We start from the raw sequence: 26,503 nt of genomic DNA, 5'->3' as shown, positions 1-26,503 counted from the left end.
TAGTAAGCCTTAAAATAAAACAAGCAGCTGAATACCATAACCCAGATACTGGGCATAACAACTATAAAGGAAGAAAAAAATTGCAGCGCTTATACTATAAATTATTAATAAATATTAAAGTTACTGCTCAAATTAGAGTGCAGATATACTACAAAAATAAGGTGACAATCAAATGTATAAAGTACAGTGACAAAGATATACACCGCAAAATCTGTGAAAATATGCCATGAAAAGAATCAACATAGATAAAGTGTCCATATATAAATTTAAAAAAAAACAACATAAATAAAGTTCATCTGTAAATAAAGTGTCCATAGATGTGAAAAAATCAATCAACAAAAACGTGTGCGTACAAAAAACACAATGTAACTTGATGGTTTAACTCATTCAATTTGACCACGTAGAACCCATCGCCTCTAATCGCCAATTATAAGATCGAGGCTTACCAGATCCCCAGTGACCCCCTTGTTAGGGGAGGTCAGAAAAGGCAAATCGGATCACAGATCCCACTAAGGATGTCCAGGTGCCAGAAGTTATCCCAATCTTACAGGTGTCTCTTACTCCTTGGAGTAGAGTTTTAAAGAGTTTTAAAAACAGTTTTAACTGTTTTGAGCACTAAGCTTCAATAAATCCTCTGTTGAAATTGTATCACACGATTTGGAGCTTTTTTTTTTTCTTTTTTTTTGGTGATACGCTTTGGAAATCTGCTGTGACTATCTAAGTCCAAGGAGTAGGAGACACCTGTAAGATTGGGATAACCTCTGGCACCTGGACATCCTTAGTGGGATATATATGGACACTTTATCTACAGATGAACTTTATATATGTTGATTCTCTTCATTTTTTTTTCACAGCATATTTTCACTGATTTTGCGGTGTGTTTTTTATATTTGTTACTGTACTTTATACATTTGCTTGTCATCTTATTTTTGTAGTAAATCTGCACTTTAATTTGAGCAGTCACTTTAATATTTATTAATAAATTATAGTATAAGCGCTGCACTTTTTTTTTCTAAGCAAATGTGACCGTTCCCAGCATTCTAGTAATGTAACTTTTTTTTTTTTTTTTTTTAATGAATCTCTGGTAAATCTGGTTTAGTTCCGCTTTACAATTTACTTCTGTTCAGGGTCTCTGGGCTTTAGCAAAATGTCAGCCTCCAGCAAGAAGAAACGGGAGCAATGCTGGAGGCAATTTACAGCAAACACAAATTTTCTCTTTCGTTCATTTACTGACACCGATCCATTAAATCTTGACCATAGGGTTATCACGCCACCTTCAGGAGAGGACTAGGCAGAACGTGTAATATATATGAAAACAGAACTGTACAGTTCTGCCCAGGGGGCGGTCCCTTTGGCTATAACCCCTCAGCCTCCTTCCTGCAGCTCAGTTTTTTTTCTGCCTAGTGAAGGACCTAGGCTCCCTGCCAGGACCATCGTTCCTGGGGATTTTTTGGGGAATTTTTGCCTTTTGCGCAAGATATTGATCCTGTGATCTTCTATCAACAGCCGGCTGGGTGACAGGCTGAATAAATATAGATCCTTGTAGTCTCTCTCACCCAGCCTTCGAGGATGCGCAGGCCCTAGCTACACGCTGGGTTGGCTACGACATGCCCCTCAGGCTCTAGGGGTGGCCGTCGAGCTACATGCTCCGGGGCACACGTATGACCGGACTACGGATGTCTTTGTCACAGTGTGCCATCGCCAGCAGCCACCTCGTACTGCTCGAGGCAGTGGCTCTAAAAAAAAAAAAAAAAAAAAAAGCTCTGATAGATTTGCCCTTCCTTGGTGAGCGACTATTTGGAGCTTTGCTGGATGACATTATTAATAATGTCACAGGTGGGAAGAGCACATTGCTCCCACAGTCCAAGTAGGTTAAGGGGCCACGCTACAGTCAAGGGCCCTCCTTTTCCGCTCAAAAGGGACATCCGGTAAGAGCTCCCAGTCTGACAAGTTGACTGCTGAGGGACAAAAGCGTCCTTGGTCTCGCAAGCCTGCGAGCAAAAGTACCACCGCATGAAGGTTTGCCCCTGCCCGACACACGGGTGAAGGGTCACCTTCAGGAGTGGTGGGCCTCTCGGCTGTCCGACCAATGGGTCTGCAAACTGATTTCATCGGGCTACAAGATAGAGTTCCTCTCGACCATAAGATTTTTTTTTTTTCCCTCCAGCATACCTTTGCTCCTGGCTTTCCGGGAGACCCTGTTTGGGGCAGTGAGGAACCTGCTCTGATGCTGGGTGATAGTGCCTGTTCCAAAGCTGGAAAGAGTTCAGGGACTCTACTCCAATCTGTTTGTAGTCCCCAAAAAGGAAGGGGTATGTCCAATTCTGGACCTAAAAGCCTGCACTTGCTTTGTGAAAGTACAAAGGTTCAGAATGGAATCGGTTCGCTTCGTGGTCGCTGCACTCAATCAGGGGTACTCCCTGCCGTCTTTGGAAATCCAGGATACGTACTTGCATATACCCATATGCCTCAGGCATCAGAGGTTTCTGCGATTTGCAGTGGGGGTAGAGTACTACCAGTTTGTGGCTCTCCCCTTTGGCCTGGCATCAGCACCCCGAGTCTTTACCAAAGTATTGGCTCCAATTTTGGCATTGTTGCGACAACGTGGGATCGCAATCGTGGGTTACCTAGATGACCTTCTGAGAGCCGCTTCAGAATTAAGGGAGGATGTGGCGATCACCATGCAAACTCTACAGGAGTTTGGGTGGGTGTTGAACCTCAAGAAGTCAGTGCTAGTGCCGACTCAGCGCCTGGAGTACCTGGGCTTACGCTGGACTCTGTAGAAGCGAGAGTGTTTCTCCCTTCAGACAAACTGCAGACTCTCAGAGCCGCGGTGAAGTTGTTGATGAACTGCAGGTGGTCGTCGCTGCGTTTCTGCATGCAAGTTCTGGACTTCATGGTAGCTTCTTTCGTGGCGGTACCGTACACCCAATTTCACACCAGAGTCTTGCAGAGGGAGATACTGTCCAAATGGGACAAATCTCCATTATCCCTGGATCAGAAAATTTGGGTGAGCCAGTTGGTCAAGGAATCTCTTCTCTGGTGGCTGAGCTCTCTGGCCCTTCTGTTCAGGAAACCGTTCCTACCTCTTCATTGGACGGTGATCACAATGGGGTGGAGAGCTGAGGGTACAGTCGACTCAGGGCTTCTGGTCGCGGGAGGAGCCACAGTTACTGATCAACATGCTTGAGCTTTGAGCGATCAGACTATGTCTCTCCACATGGTCAATGAGGCTACGAGGGCGTCCGATCAGGATCCAGTCAGACAACGCCACGGCGGTGGCAAATGTCAACCATCAAGGAGGAACAAGGAGCTCGGCTACAGCACGAGAGGTCACTCACATCCTCTGGTGGGCAGTGCGACATGTACCGGCCCTGTCGGCCATATACATCCCGGGAGTTGAAAACTGGCAGGCGGACTACTTAAGCTGCCAGATGCTGGACCCAGGAGAATGGTCGTTGCATCCGGAGGTGTTCAGGCTTCTTTGCCTGCGCTGGGGCACACCAGATGTGGATCTCCTGGCCTCTTGGCTCAATCGAAAGGTGCAGAGGTTTGTGTCCAGGACAAGAGATCCTTGGGTGGACGTGCTAGACGCGCTGGCGGCTCCTTGGGAGCAGTTTCGGCTGATTTACGCTTTCCCTCCGCTCAAACTATTGCTTTTGTAGAGTGGAGGCCGAGGGGATTCCAGTGATACTGATTGCCCCAGATTGACCCTGGCGTCCTTGGTACGCAGACCTAGTACGCCTGGTGGCGGATGCTCCTTGATGGTTGCCGATGCAAGAAGACCTATCACAAGGTCCGATACTCCATCCTGCTTTACCGTTGCTGGTTTTAACGGCATGGCTGTTGAAAGCCAGGTGCTAAGGAACCAAGGTCTGTCGGACTCGGTAATCTCCACTATGCTGAGGGCACAAAAATATTCTTCTCGGAAGATATACCATCGTACGTGGAAGGCTTATATTTCCATGTGTGAGGAGCTGGGATGGCGTCCGCATCTATTCCGATTCCAGGATCCTGCTGTTCTTACAGTGAGGCGTGGACCAGAAACTGGCTTTAAGCATCATCAAGGGACAGATATCAGCCTTGGCTGTCTTTTTCCAATGACCCCTGGTGTCTCACTCATTGGTAAGCACCTTTTTGTGCAAGGGGTTCGGCATGTAGTCCCTCCTGTGCGACCAGCCCTACCTCCATGGGATCTGAACCTGATGCTATCGGCGCTTTAGAAACTGCCGTTTGAGAACATCAGGGAAATTCCCTTGTTGGCTCTTTCTCAGAAAGTAGTCTTCCTAGTGGCTATTACATCTGCCAGGAGGGTTTCTGAGTTGGCAGCCTTGTCTTGTAAGTTGCCCTATCTGGTGTTCCACAAAGGTAAGTTGTTGCTGTGTCCGCAACCTTCCTTTCTTCCAAAGGTGGTTTCGGCTTTCCATCTCAATGAGGACATTGTTACCATCTCGCCGACACTCCCTAATGAGGTGGCCCTCCATTCCCTGCATGTGGTCCGGGCCCTAAGGGTATATCTGTCTGCCATGGCTCCCTTCCGGAAGTCAGACTCTCCTGTTAGTTTTGGTGGCTGGTCTGAAAAAAGGACTGGCAGTCTCGTCAACCACCATTTCACTGTGGATCAGACAGATCGTGCTCCAGGCTTATGCCTTGAAGGGGCAGGTGCCCCCCTTTCCTGTCACGACCCATTCCACCAAGGCAATTGGGACATCCTGGGCTTTCCGACCATCAAATGTCTGTCTCCCAGGTGTGTAAGGTGGTGACTTGGTCGTCCGTTCACTCTTTCGCAAAGTTCTACAAAGTTGATGTGAGCGCATCTTCTGGTGCTTGCTTTGGCCGCAAAGTTTTGCAGGCGGGCGTGTAATCTTTGCAATTTACACTCTTCTTTTTTTGTTACATTTTGGTTATGAACACATTCTGATGCATGTACGTTGGCCGCAAGTTCTGGTGCGGTTGTTTCAGATGGCAACTCCTCCGTTGATGAGCGCCTCTGGCTGTGGGTGAAGTTATGTTTGCTGTTTCCACCCCTCGTTCTGACACTGCTTGGGGACGTCCCTACGGTCAAGATTTAATGGAGCTGTGTCCGTCAATAAACTAAAGAGAAAATAGGATAGTTGTACTCGCCGAAAAATCCTTTTCTCTGAAGTTCATTGACGGACACAGCACCCACCCCTCCTTTTTATTTTACGTTATACTGCTTGTTGACGTACTGGGCTGTAGAAAGGGGTTATAGCTGCTGTACAGTTCTGTTGTTTTCACATGTATTACATGTTCTGCCTAGTCCTCTCATGAAGGTGGCATGATAACCCTACGGTCAAGATTTAATGGAGCTGTGTCTGCCAATGAACTTCAAAGAAAAGGATTTTACGGTGAGTACAAAAATCCTATTTTTGGTAGCAGAATTATTAATGTGGAATGTATGTTCCTTGCTAAAGAATAATATATTTTTTTTAATCTAGTTGTTATGGGTACTAAAGTTAATGCCAGAGCTCCAGTTTCTAGCAAAGTCATTTATTATTATTATTATTATATAATAATGATTTTTTTTTTGAGGTGCCAGAGTTCTGGGTCTTCTGAAGCAGAGGAGGAAATTTTGAAAAACTATTGATATGTGCCTACTATCACACACACCAATGTCAGTTTTGCTGTATTTTTTTGTGGCATGAATGGTGGACATACAATGTGCCGGTTTATTTTTGAAATTGATAATACTGACACTTTTTGGATTGTTTGCTATATAATAAGTTACTTATTTCAACCAGTAAGACAAGCTAGCTGTTTACAGTTAGTGAATGTACTAGCTGAAGGTTAGTAGGTATGCACTACCATAATTGTCAGTACTGTATTTAATTTTATATGAAGTTTTATAAATTTTTGTGATTGTTGCATAAAAAAATAAAAATAAAAAAAAAGATAATCAAATACAAGCAGCTATATTGTGTGTATGGTAGTTATTTCCATCTTCCTTCTACAGGGCAGCGGTGGAGGCTGAACATCCATGCACAAACATTACAGATTCTGGGCCTCCATAACCGATAGAATAGTAATTGGACAAAAACACCCACCCAGGTGATTTTTTTTTTTTTTTTTTTTTTCCTCCCCTTTCTTCCTCCAAGATGTCTGTGCAATTAGTTCCCTATTCAACCATGGACAGATCAAATAATGGAAGAACATCCAGTCTGTTCTGAAACTCCAGATATTTCCCTGAACCTAGTTTGTGTCATGTGGACATTAATTTTGCATTCTGAGAGGCAGCTTCAAGCGGAAGGTTCAAACGGTTAGCATCACCCCTCCCCCCCCCCCCCCCCAATCAATACAGTAGCCTCCTGCTGTTGAGCAGACCCTTTCACTCTGGTGCCTCAAGAGCAGGTGCAGGGATTGGGTGGGGGGAGTACGGGAGAGCTACAAATCACCTGTGTTTTTATGTTTATCGGCTGCTTCACATAAAAGGAGTGGCTACTGAAATTGGTGATTGTGCAAAAAGTCAATCCATCAGTGCCCAAGCTACGAATCACTTGCATTTTATGTGACGCTAACCTTTTATTAACTGCAATGTACTTTTTATTTCTTTTTTTTTTTTTGAGCAACAGAAATTCAAAGGAGAATGATTATGTATCTGGCATGAGTCTACCACTTAGGCCGGGTTCTCATATGTGCGGCCGCATTTCACAACATGGGGTCTGGTGCATTCCTGTTCACCAGTTCAGGTGCGAATCGGGTCTGAATTTTTGCCTGAATTCGCATCTGAACCGGACCCTTTTGGAATGCCGACCGTGGCCTTCCCAGACCTGTGTGAACCGGCTCCATTTGAGAGCCAGCCACACTCTCATGTCATGCAAATTGGATGTGGAGAAACCCTCATCCAAATCGCACATGTGAACCTAGCCTTAAGGAAAGACTAGAGAAAATGGAGATTTACTAAAACTGGAGCACTTAGAATCTGGTGCAGCTGTGCATAGTAATTCAATTAAGCTTTGACAATAAAATCTGGAAGCTGATTTGTTATTATGCACAGCTGCACCAGTTGTAGGAAATCTCTGCCATTGTGTTGAGAGAAATGTATAGTGAAATCTTTTCCTTAACCCTAGGTTCACACCTATGCGGTTATTAGTGCATTTTGCAGTTGGCAGAAATGCTCTACAGTCCATTTGCCAGGGTTTCCTATGGTACGTGTTCACATTGATGCGTTTTTCAGCCAGTGCATTTTTGGAAAGGGTCAGGGACTTTTCTTTTCCTACAGCAGATTGCATTTTGCATGTAATAGATGTGAATGGACCTGCACCAAACACATGAATTAGCGTTTTTTTTTTCTTATCCATAACAAACTGTGTAGAGCTGGCTGGGAAGCTGGCCGCTGCGTCCTTAACAACGGATGAGTGATCAGCTGTCAGCGGGGAACCTGAATGTAAAAACAAGAATTGCCGGCAATAAAAAAAAATATTTCAAAAATGGCGTAGGGTCCCCCCTCCTCCAATCCATACCAGGCCCTTCTCGTCTGGTACAGATTTTGAGGGCAGCTCCACGCCAAAATGTTATAAAAAAAAAAAATAGGGTGTGGGACCCCCCCCCCCCCCCAAGTTCCATACAAGACTCTCTTATCCGAGTATACAGGTCAGAAAAGGGATTGGACAAGCGACCGCCCCCCCCCCCCCAACCATACCATGTCCTTTAAAATGGGGAGATGATTTGGTGCAGGGGGAGCACTTCCCCACCCCAAAGCACCTTGTCCCCATGGTGATAAGGGCCTCTTCCCCCCCACAAAGCTACCTGGTGGTTGTGGAGGTCTGCAAGCAGGTTTCTTGGAATCTGGAACCCCAGATCCCCCCCCCACATGTGAATGAGTATGGGATACGCAAAAAACACGCTGAAAAAACGCGTTACCCGCAGCCGAAAAGATGTGAACCCTAGGGTAAAGCTGATCTTCAGCTTTAATGAAGTTTGGACTAGCTTGTTCCAAGAAAACTATTCAAACAAACTATTTACTTCACTTAAACATAAAGCAGCTCTCAGCATGACGTGACGTCATACACAGGCGTGGCGAATGCCGCACGTGCGCAGATGACCCTACGATGTCTGGATGTGATCAGGGACGCCGCTGGCAAGGGGGATAGTTCCTCCTGTCGGACGTGGATCCCCACCGCCCAGTAGAACATTTAGGAGCACAGGGCCCTATGCTTGGACCCCCCCCCGCCGGGACCGGGAAGCAGCGGGGGGGATCCAGTAGTAATTAAAATATCTAAAAAGCCGTGAGCAAGAAAGTGCAAAATTGCAAGAACACCATCCCCACAGTGAAACATGGTGGTGGCACCATCATGCTGTGGGGATGTTTTTCAGCAGTCGGGACTGGGAAACTGGTCAGAGTTGAGGGATAGATGGATGGTGCTAAATACTATTCTTGAGCAAAACCTGTACCGCTCTGTGTGTGATTTAATACACCAATTTATGGTTTTGTTTGCATGTATGTATGTATGTATGTATGTGTGTGTGTGTGTGTGTATATATATATATATGTATGTATGTATATGTCTTTGTCATTATATTAAAACTTGGCCATGAATAAGCACCTGCTATAATGGTGTGAAATGTGTCGGTGGTTTTATCCTTGCTGCATGTATTTATTATAACGATAAAGAAATTGTTTTCATTGGAGTGCGGTCATCCGGACCTTTTTGTTAAATTTTTGCATATGGTTGCATATTGAGCTGTACCCACGCCTCAAGAAGAGAGAGATTAGGAAGTAGACACCTCATGTAAATGTGTTGGAATGACCTAGTCAAAGCCCAGACCTCAATCCAGTTGTGGGCATGTTCTGTAAATTAAATGATGCACATCCTCAATCCATGTTAATTCCAGGTTGTGAGGCAACAAAACACGAAAAATGGCAAGGGGGGGGGGGGGGTGAATACTTTTGAAAGGCACAGTAGGAGGCAGGTAAAAAAAAAAACTCTGCTAGGCGTGTTTTTAATATGCAATTGCATATTAATTCATTTCATAAATGAATATTCTGGCCATGGAAATGAATTAACTCCCAAGTGCTTGTCACAGCTAGTGGTAATGATTGTTTACACACGTATTTTTTCTGCCAAAATGCTGCTGCCGGGAGGAAGAGAGTCGGCAAAATGTCCGGTGTGCATGAGGCTTAACATGAACAGCAATAACACTGGATTGCAGGAAAGACAGGATTCATTTTTACGGGTGCTTGCATCACAAGACTATGTGGACTAAATTATAAACCACTTGGCAGGTAAAACACTTTTTATATATGTATTTTAAATATGTATTTACAGTATCTCACAAGTTAGTACACCCCTCACATTTTTGTAAAAATGTTATTCTCGTGACAACACTGAAGAAATGACACTTTGCTACAATGTAAAGTAGTGAGTGTGCAGCTTGTATAACAGTGTACATTTGCTGCCCCCTCAAAATAACTTAAAACAGCCATTAATGTCTAAACCGCTGGCAATAAAAGTGAGTACACCTAAGTAAAAATGTCCAACTTGGGCCCAAGTAGCCATTTTCCCTCCCCGTTGTCATGTGACTCATTAGTGTTACAACGTCTTAGGTGTGAATGGGGAGCAGGTGTGTTAAATTTGGTGTTATCTCTCTCACTCTCATACTGGTCACTGGAAGTTCAACATGGCACCTCATGGCAAGGAACTGATCTGAAAAAAAATAATTGTTGCTCTACATAAAGATGGCCTAGGCTATAAGAAGACTGCCAAGACCCTGAAACTGAGCTCCAGCATGGTGGCCAAGGCCATACAGTGGTTTGGCAGGATAGGTTTCACTCAGAACAGGCCTCGCCATGGATGACCAAAGAGGTCGAGTGCACCTGCTCAGCGTAATCCAGAGGTTGTCTTTGGGAAGAAGACGTATGAATGCTGCCAGCATTGCTGCAGAGGTTGAAGCGGTGGGGGGTCAGCCTGTTAATGCTCAGACAATACGCTGCACACTGCATTAAATTGGTCTGCATGGCTGTCATCCCAGATGCAAGCCTGTTCTAAAGATGATGCATAAGAAAGACCGCAAACAGTTTGCTGAAGACAAGCAGACTAAGGACATGGATTACTGGAACCATGAAAACACAAAGAACAGGGAGAAGGTGCGCCAGACTAAGTGCAGTATAAAAGATAAAGTATTTATTAAAATAAAAAACATACGGACAAATGGCTACTCACAAAGGTCAGAGTGATTTAGGCATGTAAATAAAATAGGGATGTATCCATGTCTCAATCCGGTCCACGAGGTTTGCAGAGCTGATGGAGTATAAAAGCAGACAGGGGCGACGACAATAGGCTTGCCTCTGTGTTCCAAAAGCTGATTTGGAGCAGCACCTCTGTATTTCCAATGGTTTTCATCGGTTTCCAGCTTTGTTAAGCGTCCGGATGGCCAGAACCGGAAGTGCGTTCCAGCGTGGAACGCAAGCTCTGGGATCCGGAAGTGACGCGCGGGCCAATCAGAAGACGCGTTTCACAACTTCAGTTGTTTCCTCAGTTCTAGTATTCTAAACAGGAAGTGATACATATATACACAGAAGGAGGGGCTGACCTGTGTTACTATTGGGCAACGGACTTGTATAGATATACTGTATTACCAAGCAAATAACTGAATGAAATGAGAATAAATAAAAATGACTGTAGCATTTATTTATTTTTTATTCTCGTTTCATTCAGAAATACTAGAATACTAGAACTGAGGAAACAACTGAAGTTGTGAAACACGTCTTCTGATTGGCCCACGCGTCACTTCCGGATCCCAGAGCTTGCGTTCCACGCTGGAACGCACTTCCGGTTCCGGCCATCCAACCATCCGGGCGCTTAACAAAGCTGGAAACCGATGAAAACCATTGGAAATACAAAGGTGCTGCTCCAAATCAGCTTTTGGAACACAGAGGCAAGCCTATTGTCGTTCCCCCGTCTGCTTTTATACTCCATCAGCTCCGCAAACCCCGTGGACCGGATTGAGACATGGATACATCCCTATTTTATTTACATGCCTAAATCACTCTGACCTTTGTGAGTAGCCATTTGGCCGTATGTTTTTTTTATTTTAATAAATACTTTATCTTTTATACTGCACTTAGTCTGGCGCACCTTCTCCCTGTTCTTTGTGTTTTCGAATTCTTTAGAGAGCCCTGCTTCTCCTCTCAAGACTGTTGCTGCCGACGGTGCTTCCCCTATATTATTACAAATGTTATGGTTATTGACATTTTAAAATACTCATACTCAAATAGAGACTATACAGTGACTGATTCTTTGCGCCATCTGATCCCAAATATCTCTCTTTAATGGAACCATGTCCTGTGGTCTGATAAAACCAAGATAAACTTATTTGGTTCAGATGGTGTCAAGCGTCAGGTGAGGAGTACAAAGACAAGTGTGTCTTGCCTACAGTGAAGCATGGTGGTGGGAGTGTCATGATCTGGGGCTGCACGAGTGCTGCCGGCACTGGGGAGCTACAGTTCATTGAGGGAACCATGAATGCCAACATGTACTGTGACATACTGAAGCAGAGCATGATCCCCCTCCCTTCGGAGATTGGGCCGCAGGGCAGTATTCCATCATAACGACCACAAATACACCTCCAAGACGACCATTGCCTTGCTAAAGAAGCTGAGGTTAAAGGTGATGGGCTGGCCAAGCATGTCTCCTGACCTAAACCCTGTGGGGCAGCCTCAAACAGAAGGTGGAGGAGCGCAGGGTCTCTAACATCCACCAGCTCTGTGATGTCATCATGGAGGAGTGGAAGAGGACTCCAGTGGCAACCTGTGAAGCTCTGGTGAACTCTCTGCCCAAGAGTGTTAAGGCAGTGCTGGAAAATAATGGTAGCCACACAAACTATTGACACTGGGCCCAATTTGGACATTTTTACTTAGGGGTGTACTGACATTTGTTACTAGCGGTTTAGACATTAATGGCTGTGTGTTGAGTTATTTTGAGGGGACAGCAAATTTACACTGTTATACAAGCTGTGCATTCACTACTAGCAAAGTGTAATTTCTTCAGTGTTGTCACATGAAAAGATATAATAAAATATTTATAAAAAATTTGAAATGTACTCACTTTTGTGAGATACTGTAGCTGTTTTCCTGGAGTTTGGCTTGAAGACCTAGAATATTCTTATATGTATTAAAATAAAACAAAAGATAAATACCCCAAATTACAGTACTCTCTATGTTACTGGAATCCTACAAACCAATTAAGAAGAGTTTGAATTAGATGTTTGACGGCTGCTCTGAACAATATTGCCAAATGTTGGCGTCCGCCTGAACCTCCATCTCTAGGCTTGTGAATTGAACAATATTGAGAGTTGGGAAAGCATGCTTGAGGTGGATAAATTGGAATCATATACCCTGTTTCCCCGATAGTAAGACACCCCCGATTGTAAGACGTATCGGGAGTTTCAGAGGGGTCGGCTAATATAAGCCGTACCCCGAAAGTAAGACATATGTCTTACTTTCGGGGAAACACGGGTGTATTGCCGCCTCCCTCTCATCTAGCTGCGCGCCGCCTCCTGCCCACGTCCGCACCGTCCCCCTCTCCATACGTCGCCGCGTCTGCCATTTCCCTCTGATCTTAATGAGCGCCGCCTCCTGCCCACGCCTGAGCCGTCCCCCTCTCCATACGTCACCGCGCCGTCCCCTGCACTTGTCACTGCCGCCTCCTGCTTAAAATATGGTAATGCACACAGTATTAATCATACATCAGTAAAACATACACACTGGCATACTGGGGTATCATCTGCTGTATGTAACCCAGTGGGTATCAGCAGGTGTCACACTGGATTAAATACAGCCGGTGGTACTGTATCACACATAAATCTGTTTTATCCTCCAGTATTCCACTGTTCGTTCTTACCATTTTTCATTGTTTTACATGTTATGCAATGTTGTAACAAGACATTCTTGGCACTTCCTTTTATAAAACTGTTTTGTGGTGAATACAATACTGTTCAGATTGTTAATAAATGTTAATTTTATGGTTAAAACAAAAAATTCGACAATTTTTTTCCAATATAAGACATACCCCGAAAGTAAGACATAGTGGGGCTTTTGGGGATAAAAAGAAAGTAAGACACTGTCTTACTTTCGGGGAAACACGGTAGCCTTATGTGAAGCATTTGGAATCACTTCTGTTTCTCTTCCAATTTTGCCCCCTTTATCTCTACGGAGGTTGAACTGTAAAACCACCTCTGGGATCAGGTGATGAGGGTTTGCCCCCACACTGCCTCCCTTCCGTTTTTATCTCTTTCCCTCCCCCTACCCTCCTTTTTATTTATTTGGTACCTCCGTATTTTTCTTTCTCTTTTTTCTTTTCTTTGGAGGCTTTTTTTTGCGCCTCCTTTTTTTCCTACTTGCAGGTTAAGCAGTATGTGGACTCTACAGAGGTTGCAACCTCTCCCCCAGTCTGTCTAATATTATTTTGCCTGGAGCTAGGCTTTAAAACTGTTGGTTCCACAATAAATGTTGATTTGACCAACCATCCTATCCCCTTTTCTTGAGAGGAACACCTAAAATAATTTTCAGGTCTGGGGAGGAGGGACTTACTAAACCCACTTCATTTGGGGGCCAGTGGCAGAAATACCATTTACACTGGTGATCAGTAGGATGAATGCCACCCTTGCAGACAGCTAAAAAATATCTTTTTTTTTTTTCCTGCTGATGGCTCTTGCAGGTGGCGTAGGCCCCAAACCTATGCAGGCACCATTAGATGGGAGGTTATTCCATGACAACTCAAGGAACCCTTATCAACCTCTGGAGGAACCCTGATTGTGCATGCCTGTCTTCTACTATTTGCCCTTGTACACACGGTCGGAGATTCCGACGGAATGTGTCCGATCGGACCGTTTTGTCGGATATTCCGACTGTGTGTGGTCTACATCAGACTGTTTCCTCCGTATTTTTGTCCGACCGTGTCGGACTTTGTCCGACACTATTGGTTACTAGCGTGAACGTAGTCCAGTCGTAACGAAATAACGTCATCACGTCGGATTTTCCAACAACTTTGTCCGACCGTGTGTATACAACAGTTTCGGACGAAATCCGTCGGACAAAATCCGACGGATTTGGTTGTCGGAATCTCCGACCGTGTGTACAAGGGCTTAGAGTTGTGTTTTTAAATCGGGTCTTTTCTGGGGTCCCATATCAATAGATTGACATTTATGATCCTTACACAGGGATGAGTCTCTTCTAATACCGTTCATTTACATTTAGGTTTCCTTTATTGCACAATGAGAGCTGTTCTATGTAGTCAGAGAGTGGAAAGTTCTAAAATAGACTTTCAGAGATGCCAAAAATAGACTGCTACACTACAAGCTGTTTAGCTGGACCGTTTGCTACAATGGAGGCCAGTTCTGTGTTCCTGGCTCTTACTAATATCTATGTGGCAATATTTGCCCTGTTCTGTTTTAAACTTTTAATCAAGGTGTCCTTGTGTGTGCTCACGCATTTTTACATTGTGCGAGGCAATCGGAAGGAGGCTGCCAGAATAGCAGAGGAGTTCTATGGAATAGTACAAGGTAACTTTCTGTATAATAATATTAAAATTGTATAAACCATAATGCCTTCCGTATTAGTTTGCCATAGGCTGTGTAGTAAATATACATATGTTGTTAACATCATTAATGGTGTGCTAATCTTCTTTGTGAGAGTTCATAACACATACATTAATATGGCTAATGGTGAGTCTAGGTAAAACATAACAAGCTGGAGTTTTTTTTCTTCGGTATCCAATTTTATTTTATTTTTTGTGTGGAGGGGACTCATTGGTGTATTATATTATACAGACTAGACATTTGGTGTAAATGTATTAGAGTTTTTTTTATTAGATTTATTTTCTAATTTATCCACTGGAAGTATGTGTTTATACTGCTGGTACCTAGCTTAGATGAAGCAGCAATGTAAGATGTGGGCCTGCAGTCCAGCAAAAGCTTGTTTACCAAGATGTCACATCCTGTATGATCATGTTGCAAAGGCAAAGGACTATTGAACATATCTTGTCACCCTTGGTAGGGCACAATTATTTGGTCTTCTGTATAAAAGTAGAAAAACTAGTGTTTTTCCATACCAGCTAATTGTACAGTGTCTTTACTGGCTCTTGCACACTGGCAACTTGAACCCATGCAAGACAAATTCCGGCATATTTTCCCCCACACTGGAAGCCAAGGTGCTGCATACAGCCACTTGGGTATACACTGTTATACTCGCTAAAACTTTTAAAGCATATAGCATAAAAATGACACAGCTATTCATGTTTAGGGGTGGCTGTAAGCAGCACCCGGTCTTTCGGTGAAGTTGGGGGGGATATACCAGAATTTATTTTGCGCAGGCTCAGCAAGCCAGTACACAAAAGCCCTACATTTTTAACAAAAAATAAAATAAAATAAAAAAAAAAAACAGTTTAATGCTAAAATGGCCCTTTTAGTCACTTACAGTGCTATGAAAAAGTATTTGGCCCCGTGCTGTTTTTCTTTTTTTTGCATATTTTTTGGACTTTAAATTTTTTTTTTTTTTTTTTTTTTTTTAGATCATCAGAAAATATTTATATGACACAAAAATAACCTGAGTAAATACAAAATGCAGTTTTTAAATGATAATTTAATTTATCCAAACCATTTGTCCAAACCTGCCTGGACCTGTGTGAAAAAGTACTTGCCCCCAAACCTAATAACTGGTTGTGCCACTCTTGGCGGCAACAACTGCAATCGGGCATTTGTGATAAATGGCAATGAGTCTCACTGTGGAGGAATTTTGGCCCAATCTACTTTACAGAATTGTTTTAATTCAACTTCATTGGAGGGTTTTCAACCAAGTTTAAAGCCATGCCACAACATCTCAATCGGCTTTAAGTCTGGACTTTGATAGGCTACTCCAAAACCTTCATTTTGTGCCATTAGGAAGTAAACTTGCTGGAGTGTTTAGGATCGTGGTCTTGTCCTGTTGCATAACCCAGGTGCACTTGCACTTAAGAGGTTCCAGCCTGGGTGAAAAAAAAGTCAGCAGCTACAAATACTGTATCTTCTGACTTTTAATATTAGGGCGATTACCTGTCCAGGGAGCCCACGAGGTCGCCACCCCAGCTGAATTTCGGATCGGCTCCCGGGTGCTGCCTGGCAAGGGAACCAGGTAGTGACCTGGCAGAGGAAGAAGGAGGGGGGGCCGAACTTCCGGGAGATCAAGCCGCGGCCTGATCTCCCGGAAGTGGGGAAGGGGACCACTCAAATAGGCCCCCCCCCCGAAAGGTGCCAATTGTGACACCTGAGGGGGTGGAGAAGGCCGAAGTTCAACTTTTGGGTGGAACTCCGCTTTTAAGGTCACAAACTGATGGCTGGACATCCTCATTCAGGATTTTCTGGTAGATGGCAAAATTTATGTTTCTATCAATTATGGCAAGTCATCCAGGTCCTGAAGCTGCAAAGCGGCCCAGAACATATATATATATATATATATATATATATATATATATATATATTGTATTTTCCGGTGTATAAGACGACCCCCAACTTTTCCAGTTAAAATATAGTGTTTGGGATATACTCTCCGTATAAGACTACCCCTCTGGTACTGTACTGTAGATACTGCAGATACTGGTGCACTGTATGTACAGGTATACCGGTAGATATTTTACTGGTACTGTATGTGGTATAACAGCCACCTTACCAGCGATTTGCTGGTTGCTTTAAACAAATGATAGTCTGATTGGTCAGCTCTCCCTGCCTGCCCAGCCCTCCCTGTCTCCAAGACTACTGCAAAACACACCCCTTTCATTTGTCTGGCCCGCCCTTGTATCCTATTACCGTACATCTGCCTCTCAGAACTAGCACATGCGCGCCTGCTCCTCTTCGCTTCAGTCCTCAGGAGCGAAAGCTCGTCAGAGAAGAAGTATGGTAATAGGATAGAAGGGAGCGGGCCAGATGGGTGAAAGAGGCGTGTTTTGCATTGTTTTGCCGCTGTATGTCTTTTTTTTTTTTTTTCGGCATCCCAGACGCCTGCAGCTTGTAGCTTGCATACAGGGCGGATGCGACGGCGGCCGGGGCATTTTGGAGCTCCCTCCACGGAGATCGCAGAAATTTCCAGTCCGCCCTATAAGACGACCCCCGGCGTATAAGACAAATGTGTGTGTGTGTGTGTGTGTGTGTGTGTGTATATGTATATATATATATATATATATATATATATATATAATATACTGCCACCATGTTTGACTGTTGCTATGATCTTTTTAAGAAATGCTGTGTTTGTTTTACGCCAGATGTAACGTGATGCACACCTGCCAAAAAGTTAAACTTTTGTCTTATCAGTCCACAAAATATTTTGCTTAAAGCGGTTGTATACCCGCTAAATTATTTTTATTTTTTTACTCACCTGCAAAGGAAAAGGCATAATGAGTTAGTATGTACCGCATACTAGCTCATTATGAAACACTTACCTTAGAACGAGGCCCCGACATCTGGCCCGATCCACGCTGAGGGAACTAACATGTTCCCTCTGCGTTTCTTACGGTTATCGCGGCTCCGGCGCTGTGAGTGGCCAGAGCCGCTCCTGCGTATGTGCGCGGGAGATTTCTTCCCAGCAGGGTCCGGTGTCTGCCGGGCTTCCAGCCGAGAATCCCCTGTGCACATGCGCCGCTGCAGTCAGCGGCTCATTGCGAGGGGAATATCTCCTAAACCATATAGGTTTAGGAGATTTTTTTTTTACCTGCTGCCGGGAGACATGCGATGCGGGAACCCGCAGTGGATTCGCAGAGTTCCCACATCGCAGCAGTGTGAACCTAGCCTAAAGCTGGCCATATACCTATAGATTATCTGCAGACTTTCTATGGTTAGATGGAAAAAGTGCAACAGATTTCTCCATGTTCGCTAAACTGTGTGGATGGAGGAATCTCCCACTTTTTCCATCTAACCATAGAAAATCTGCAGATAATCTATAGGTGTATGGCCAGCTTTACTCTTGCAATTCTTTTGCAGTTCTTTATATGTTCTGGTTTCTTTTATGACCTGGATCCGTGATTGTGTTCTTGGGAATAATTTTGGTAGGCCGTCTACTCCTGGGAAGGTTCACCACTGTTCCAAGTTTTCTCCATTTATGGATAATTTCTCTCAGGTGGTTCGTGGTATGGCTTTTGTAAACCTTTCCAGATTGATACATTTCAGTGACTTTGTTTCTCATCTATTCTTCAATTTCTTTAGATCGCGGCATGATGTGTTACTTTGTAAAATCTTTTAGTGTTCTTTACTTTGTCAGACAGCTTCTATTAAAGTGATTTCTTCATTCAGCAGGTTTGACAATAATCGAGCCTGGGTGTGGCAAGTGAAATTTAACTCCACATTCTAAAAAATTTGGTTAATCGGCTGATTCATGATTTAGAAAGGGGAGGGCAATTACCTTTTTACAGGCAGGTTTGAACAGATTTTTTTTTCCCTTTATTAAATGAAATCCATCTTTTTACAAATTGCATTTTGTAATTACTCAGGTTATCTTTGTGTAATAATAAAGTTTGATAATCTGAATAATTTAAATGTGACAAATATGCAAAAAAAATTTAAAAGTCAAGAAGGGGGCAAATACTATTTCACATATCCCTTGTGATGAATTATTTAGACTAACTTTACACTAACCACTTGCTTCTGCTGGCACTTCTCTCCTACATGTAAAATGTATCATTTTGTTTGCTAGAAAATTACTTAGAACCCCAAAACATTATATATGTTTTTTTTAAGCAAAGGTCCTAGAGAATAATGCAAAATGCACCTGCAATATGCAAACTGCAACCTGCACAAGTGTGAAATGGGCCTAAGGCTTGATTCACACTAATGCGTTTTTTGATGCATTTTGCAGAAATGCAGGGGAATTTTTTAACATGGGTTTCTATGGAACATGTTCACATCAATGCATTTTTGAGCCTCTGCGTTTTTGGAAATGGTCGGGGACGTTTTGCATGTAACAGAAGTCAATGGACTGCGGTTTTACTGCGATTTTGTTGCGATTTGCATTTTTATTTTTCATTTTTTTTACACTGTATATAGCTGGTTTCTAAGCAACCACACTGTAAAAACAAAAAAACACAAAACACGGTAAAAACGCGTGTCCAAAAAAACGCGGCAAGCACCGCAGAAACGCTCAAAGGCAACATGCATAGATGTGAATCGAGCCTAAATGCAGCTAAACCTACAACACCTAACCCAGGTTAAGACTTGGGCAGGATTCACACTTATGCATTTTTTTGTGCTTTTTGCATTTTGCAGATTTGCACTACAGAACGTGTTCCATAAGAAACCGTGTTGAATGGACTGTAGTGCTAATCTGCAAAATGCAAAAAGCACTAAAACTGCATAGGTGTGAATCCAGCCTAAATGCCTGTACACACGAACTGACTTTTTGACAACAGACATGCAAATTAGCTGTTTTGGAGCAACATCCGACCGTGTGTACGCTCCATCGGACAAACTTTTCGGTTTTCATCTGACTTTTGTTGGCTGTGCGAACAGACAAACTTTTTGACAACATAAGTCTGATGGAGCAAAGTCCGATCGTGTGTACACAAAACCATCGGACTTTTGTACAAAGTACAAACACGCATGCTCAGAACCAATGCAAAAGATCAGACAACAATACAGAAGTTGACCAAAGGTGGCGCTGGAGTAATTGAACGTCCTCTTTTGAAGTGTTGTCATTACGTTGAAACGTCACTGCGTTCGTGTTTGTTGCCTAAAAAGTCCGATCGTGTGTATGCAATACAAACTTACGGCCAACGCCCTTTGTACAAAAGTCCACGGGAAGGTTTGTACAAAGTCCAATTGCGTGTATGGGGCTTTAGGCCTGGTTCACACCTATGCATAAAATGCACAGATGTGAACATTAAACTAGGTTAAATGAACTGTAGTGTGTTTCTGTAAAATGTAAAACGCACTAAAAAATGCATAGGTGTGAGCAAGGCCTCAAGTTAATGTAAACACAACTTTGACAGTACCCATCTTTATGCAGATTTTTTATTTTACATTATTGAAATTGCAGCAAGATCTGTATATGGATGTGTATATATTCAATGATATGTAATGCATAAGAGTATTGCAACTAGTGGAATAAGTAATTGCATAATAACATGAAATCCTGCAGAGCAATTCATAAACCTAAACAGTGTTTGTAGTGTTGCTGCTTCTGGCTCTAGTCTGGAGATTTGATACCAGTACTGCTGTAAGGTGGCCACTGATCCCAGTCATGTGATGTTGTTTAGTCATTACATTGAGCCTGCGGCAGCACTAGCGATGTGATGTCTGCACACACACAAATGGTTCTTCATGCTGTTACAGAGGCCTCAGAGAGGCACGGACTAACTTCACTACCATGGGCATTGAGAAATGCACTTTATGGCGATCATATCTGTCACCCTTTCCAGGGAGGTATGTTCTCAAATTTGTTACTAACCTTTTTTTTTTTGTAGAAACACAAATGCAGGGCAATTAAACAGCTGCCAATCATTGGACAAAATCAGTCAAATCCACACCTTGAAATTGTATTTTCTACACCCAACACTATTGATTTGTATTTTAATGCTGCTGGTTATGCAGATCACAATATATATATATATATATATATATATATATATATATATATATATATATATATATATATATAATCAGGCTCTACCAGTAAAAATTAAGCATTAGCTAACCCTCCTCCCCATATTCTAGTCTAGGAAATAAGACATGAAGTATGTGGTCATAGTTAGTGTCATAAACTTTAACAGCTCTTTCAGCATGTAGTGTAAAAAGGATGGGTAGAATTCACTTTGGATGCTTATAAATGCCATATGAACTGTTGATATTATTATTTATTCAGGATTTATATAGTGCCAACAGTTTGCGCAGTGCTTTACAACAACAGGGAAGACAGTACAATTACAATACAATTCAATACAGGAGAGTTCAGAGGGCCCTGCTCGTTAGAGATTACAGTCTACAAGGGAGGGTCAAGTGGAACAAAGGGTGTGAGGGATGATCAGATGGACAAAATTAAATTCATATGATGGAAAAGGGGTCAAACGAACAGCACACCTTTTAAAATTTAAAAGCAGAATTACCTGTAAGCCCTTGTACACACGGTCGGACATTCCGACAACAAAATCCCTCGGATTTTGTCCGAAACGGGTGTTGCATACACATGGTTGGACAAAGTTGACGGAAAATCCGATCGTTCGTAACGTGATGACATTATTAACATTATTTAGTTACGACGGAACTACGCTCAGGCATGTGTGGCACTTAGTCCTATCGGAATTCTCTACACACGATCGGATCATGCTGTCGGAGCTCTAAAACGTTGTCAGTCGGATATTCCAATGGAAACAGTCCAATGGAGCCCACACACAGTTGGATTATCCGACAACACGGTCCGATCGGACATTTTCCGTCGGAATGTCTGACCGCGTGTAACCGCAATCAAAGTGTAAAAAAAAATTAAAAATTCTGATCACTTCCCGAGTAGTACGGTGTCACTATCATGACAGAGAACTACTCTGATGAAAGTATGTTAAAAAAAACAAACAACATACTGTCACCAGTCAGTATCCCTGATCACCGCTACATCAGTCGTATGATGGTACTGTACTGGTGACAGTATGTGAAAATAAATATTAATTTCCCAAAAAATTGCAACTTCAATTAACTCACCATGCCACTTTTCCAAATGCCTCAGACTGTCTGCTTTCAAAAAAGTGGTCATTTGGGGCACTTAATTGTACTGTCCTGGCATTTTAGGGCCTCAAGAGATTGAGTACATAAATTTTCAAATATCTATATATAATCGTTTTCATTCAATTTTCTTGTGTGTGTTTGTAGATGCTGTACCTTGCATGTAAACCAATCAATATAAACGTATTGGTATTTTTGTTTTACCAAAGATATGTAGCAGAATAGATTTTTTCACTAAACACATTTCCTTAGGTTCTTGGGCAGACCGATCTCCACTACATGATGCTGCATTTCATGGAAGACTACTTACTGTGAAAACGCTAATAGCTCAGGTATGTACAGACAAACAATGCAGTCTACAGATTGTGTTGATTATACAATAATATTAACCTAACAGCTCAGTTACCCAATAACGCAGAGAGAATAAACTGATGACCCAAAGTCCTGTTTTTTGTGGCTGTATAATGGCACTAACAGTAATAACATTTTTAGGAACCAATAAGGATCATTCAGATTTGTTAGAAATAGAAACGGGTGATATGAATACCAGTAGATATGATGGAGATATAAGATTATGAATGATGCAAAAGAGAAAAAAAAGCCAAGCATATATATGAACTTTCAGGCAGAGCCTACAAACAAACATCTTTTTGCAAAGTAAGCTGTAGCAATGATTGGATGAAACACCGGAAATAAGCAACATATACATAAATGAACTCTTTACAAGTTTATTGGGCTTGCAAAGGTTAATTATTAAAAGGGATTATCCAATGTAAATAGTACTGTATTTATTGGCATATAACACTCACTTTTTCACCATGAAAATCGATGCAAATAGCGTGTGTTATACGCTGATACTTCAATTTTAGCTGCCTCGGAGGGTACAGGGAGGGGGCGGAATGAGCACCGTCAGATTACATACAGTGAGAATCTCCTATTTACTTGGCGGCCTGCAATAGGAAGTCCCGTCTCCTGGGCTGCCATTGGACCACTGTTCTGTCTATTGTAGGAGATTCTCACTGTATGTAATCTGTGTGTGTCTGAAAAGCACCTCCCATTCGAGTGTGACTTTTCACATTGGGCAGTGCACTTGCAGTACGTTAGGAAAAGTCCTGCAAGCAGAATCTTTGAGGTGGGTTGGGAGTGCTGTATACAGCGCTCCCAAAATGTCCTGCCCATTGAAATGAATGGGCAGCGCTTCTGAAGCAATTCAGAAGCACCACAACACAGGGGCTTTCAACCCCTTCAGCCATTAGTGGGGGTTTAAAATCGCTCCGATAGCCAAATTGGCCAAAAAGCCCCACTAAAGCAGCGCTTTGCCGCTAACGCACCTTGGCCCCAGCGTGAAAAGGGTCTTAAAGACCGAGAAATCGAAATTCCACTGATTGAATTCTTCTCATCCGGTGTCACATTTGGCACCTTTCATGGGGAAGGGGGAGCCAGATACCTGTCAAATCCAGATATTTTATCCTACTTCCGGTGAAAGAGTGCCGCACATTGTGCGGTAACTGCGCCATGTCCAGCCCCTCCGTCTCCTGGGAGACACACAGGTCCCAGAAGACAGCAGGTACTTCTCAGAATTTGAAGCATGACTCACGCATGTGCAGTAGGGAACCAGGAGTGAATCTGAAAGTTTTTTACTGCCTGGTTCTCTTACCAGGAATGGCAGCGGGGGCACTCGTGGTTCGATCCGAAGATCTGCTTTGGGTGCTGACATCGTTGGCTCCCTGGAAAGGTAAGTGTCCATATATTAAAAGTCAGCAGCTACACTATTTGTAGAAAACATCACAGTACATTAGAGTAGTGCAGCCAAAATGATTACACATACAGCTGACAGTGAGCAAAATTGTACACCAGTATGAAGTTAACGAGGACAACAGAATGGGCCACTATGGGCACTGATGCCGAAAAAGTGAGCAGGCATTCATAAAGAAAAAAAATACAAAATAAAGTCAAACAAAAAGATAAATCTATTTTAGGAGCACTCAAGCAAGGTTAAGACGCAGAGCTGTGGGTATAAATGACAAGTCAAAAAAGATCATAGACACTAAAAGTATCAATGCAAATGTGAAATACATCACATATATATCATGTATCATATATCACACATAATAGGTTGTGTATCACATATCATATATCAGGGCCTCGTGAAGAGAAATTCTGAAAAGTGCTCAGACCCCCACCATTGCAAGTATTGCAGAAGCTGGTGAAGGGGTTTGTGGAGCCACTGAAGCCTCTGAAGTATAGTGGATCCAAGTGGCCCAAACAGCGTAGAACTTATTTTAATGACCTTTACTTGTAGCCATCCATTCCTTCACCTCCATTATGTTCACCAGACATATCCACTCCACACGTCAGGGAATCAATAGATTGGAATCGGACGCTGTGCTGGGTTTAGAAGGTGAGGCAAAACACATTTGTGATAATGGCTAAGAGGGATGGAAGCTACATGAAGTAGAAACTGCATAATCGAGCCAGGCTTGTCATTATCAAGGATCAATCTGATCCTACCAATAGGGCCTTAGCTTGTGCACTCTCACCAAATATGCAACCATCCCTTTCTTAATAAAATCACAACAGTAATTAACAGGAGAATTATTAAGACTGGAGAGAGTGGAGCTGGATGATGCTTTTACTCAAACAGTCAGCAGTGATAATTTGGCAGACTATTTAAAGGGGAATCCACATGCTGTTGTTAGGTGTGACTACTGCAAGTCACCTATTCATAAGTTATGTTACCGTTTCCCAATTATTATTAGAGTCTTATCTAAGCAAGGAGACACGGAAAGAGTTCTCAGTATGTCTGCTCAGACGGTCGCACTCACTCACTCTGAGGTCCTTTATTATCACACAGCTCTTTTTATACACTAAAAAAAGACAGGCGTTAAAAATGTTGAAACAAAACAACTTCTATAAAAGGCAATTTCTAAGTGTCTTCTGCTTTTAGAGCTGATGCAGCAGTTGACCCTTACGACATGGCTTCCTCTTTGTGTGTACGTGACTGCACCCATCCGGCCTTTAAGAATGATGTCTTTAAAACAACTGAAAACAGACGAGATAAGCATTTAAAGAAACATACTGTCAACCATTTTTATTCTTATACCTTGATCCTCACAATTTCCCCCTTTGACATCACCCTTCCCTCTTACCCTGGGTCCACCTGAACAAGTTCTAGTCGGCCTATGTCCAAAGTACTCTCCCTGACCGCGAGTTGTCAGAGGGGTATACACCCATCCCCCTGGATAGTACCAACATCTAAAATTCAGGAAGAGTGGCTTTTCTGACAGATGGGTGATGTCAAGGAACCAAATCCACCTATCTTATCCAACTTATCAACTTACAAAAGTTCCATCTTTTCTACAGCATTTACCTTGGCTTTCTTGCAAAAGCACATGAGCAGTTTAAAGCACGCATAAAGAAGAAATACAAATAAAAGCACCACTATAATTGTCATCGCTGCCTTCTTAAGCCAAGAGAATAACCCTGAGAAGCTAAAAGTTCCACCAAACGGATCCCAGTCACGGCCAATATTACGGGCCTTCTCCTGTAGATCCTTTACTTCCGTGCGGTGTCGTGTAATGATGTCATAATAGTCGGGTATCTCGATGCTAGTGTTATGTATCCAAGTACAACATTCATAGTCTTCTGTAGCCTCACAGAGTCCTGTTAATGCTGCACTCATACTTTCAATCGCTAACTCATGTAATTCTATTTGTTTTGTGATGGCTCTGGTCTCTAGATTTAACTTAGTAATGTCATCAGAGTTTTTCTCCAAAATATCATTAATTATTCCAGTATAGTTATTTAGTCGCTTCATTAAGTCTATACCCCATCCTGTCCAGGACGGGAACCAAGCCCATGCCATGTCCTGCTCTAAGAATATTTCTCTCTTGCTACGATATCTGAGGGGATATCTGGGGTGCATACTAGCTTCTAGTAGGTGATCACCTCGTTCATCACCCACTACTCCCATTACTGGTACCAAACTTGCGAGGTAGCACCATCCCTGAGCCCTTCTAGGTATCCAGGTATAACACTTATCCCCACAACAGATGTATATATTGTTTCCTAGAGCTACTGATCTTGAACTGATATCATTTCTATAACGAGAGGTGTATCCATAGAGGGATAAGTTGGATACTAACCACCTAACATTATTATCCACAATGTTAGTGAGGAAGTCAGATAATGTCTGGTGTGTGCTGGAATTACTGGGGTAGAAGCTTCCATTTAATACGACAATGGACAAATTAAACTTGCTGTCTTGGCATTCTCTATTTCCTCCCGTTGTGTTCCCTAAGTTGAAACACCAGGCAGGGGGAAAGGCGAGACCATTTGATTTAAACATTACTGTCTTGCTGGTATTTGTTCCAGTTATGTTAATGCTACTGTTAGCAAGGTCAGTATAATTTATAGGAACTGCCATCAGTGGTATGTTTGCTGTACTGGGGTGTAATTTACTGCAAATCCAACATTTCTCATATCCTGACTTCCGAGCATAAGCATATTTAAACTTCAGTAATAACATTTTTTTAGAAAATCCTTCATCCTTGTGAATTTCATTCTGTGAGGTAACCAAACTATTGGTCAGCATTACTGAAACAAAAAGAATAAAAAGATACATGTTGTCATTTGCCAACTGGCTCCTTTTTACAGTGTGAAGCGTGGATCCAGGCTGCTTTACCCTCCAACTTGACCGATGTGGGAGTGGTCAGCAGTACTTGATATGGTCCTTCAAACCGTGGCTCTAAAGCTTTTCTGGTATGTTTCTTTACATAGACCCAATCTCCGGGGCTCAGCGAATGAGTACCTG

The 26,503-nt window shown here is 42.8% G+C and overlaps 1 protein-coding gene across 4 annotated transcripts in view; it reads left to right on the top strand.

The window, feature by feature from the left end:
• Window positions 1-14,322: 14,322 nt before the first annotated feature.
• ASB11 (ankyrin repeat and SOCS box containing 11) overlaps window positions 14,323-26,503 on the top strand; it is a 49,856-nt gene continuing 37,675 nt past the window's right edge. For 2 of the 4 annotated variants that reach the window (XM_077480229.1, XM_077480228.1), the window contains exons 1-2: window positions 14,323-14,520; window positions 21,943-22,022. In XM_077480229.1, coding sequence (XP_077336355.1) covers window positions 14,343-14,520; window positions 21,943-22,022 — 258 coding nt within the window. In that variant the 5' untranslated portion in view covers window positions 14,323-14,342. Of the gene's footprint in view, window positions 14,521-20,260; window positions 20,401-21,942; window positions 22,023-26,503 lie in introns of those variants that run through there. The other 2 variants (XM_077480231.1, XM_077480230.1) reach the window with 2 other exon arrangements.

This window comes from Lithobates pipiens, unplaced genomic scaffold (assembly GCF_037356315.1).
Source record: "Lithobates pipiens isolate NorthernLeopardFrog02 unplaced genomic scaffold, aLitPip1_a1.2 Scaffold_16, whole genome shotgun sequence".
NCBI lineage: Eukaryota > Metazoa > Chordata > Amphibia > Anura > Ranidae > Lithobates > Lithobates pipiens.
Note: the sequence above shows the minus strand (reverse complement) of the source record. Positions and strands in the feature narration are given on the sequence as shown.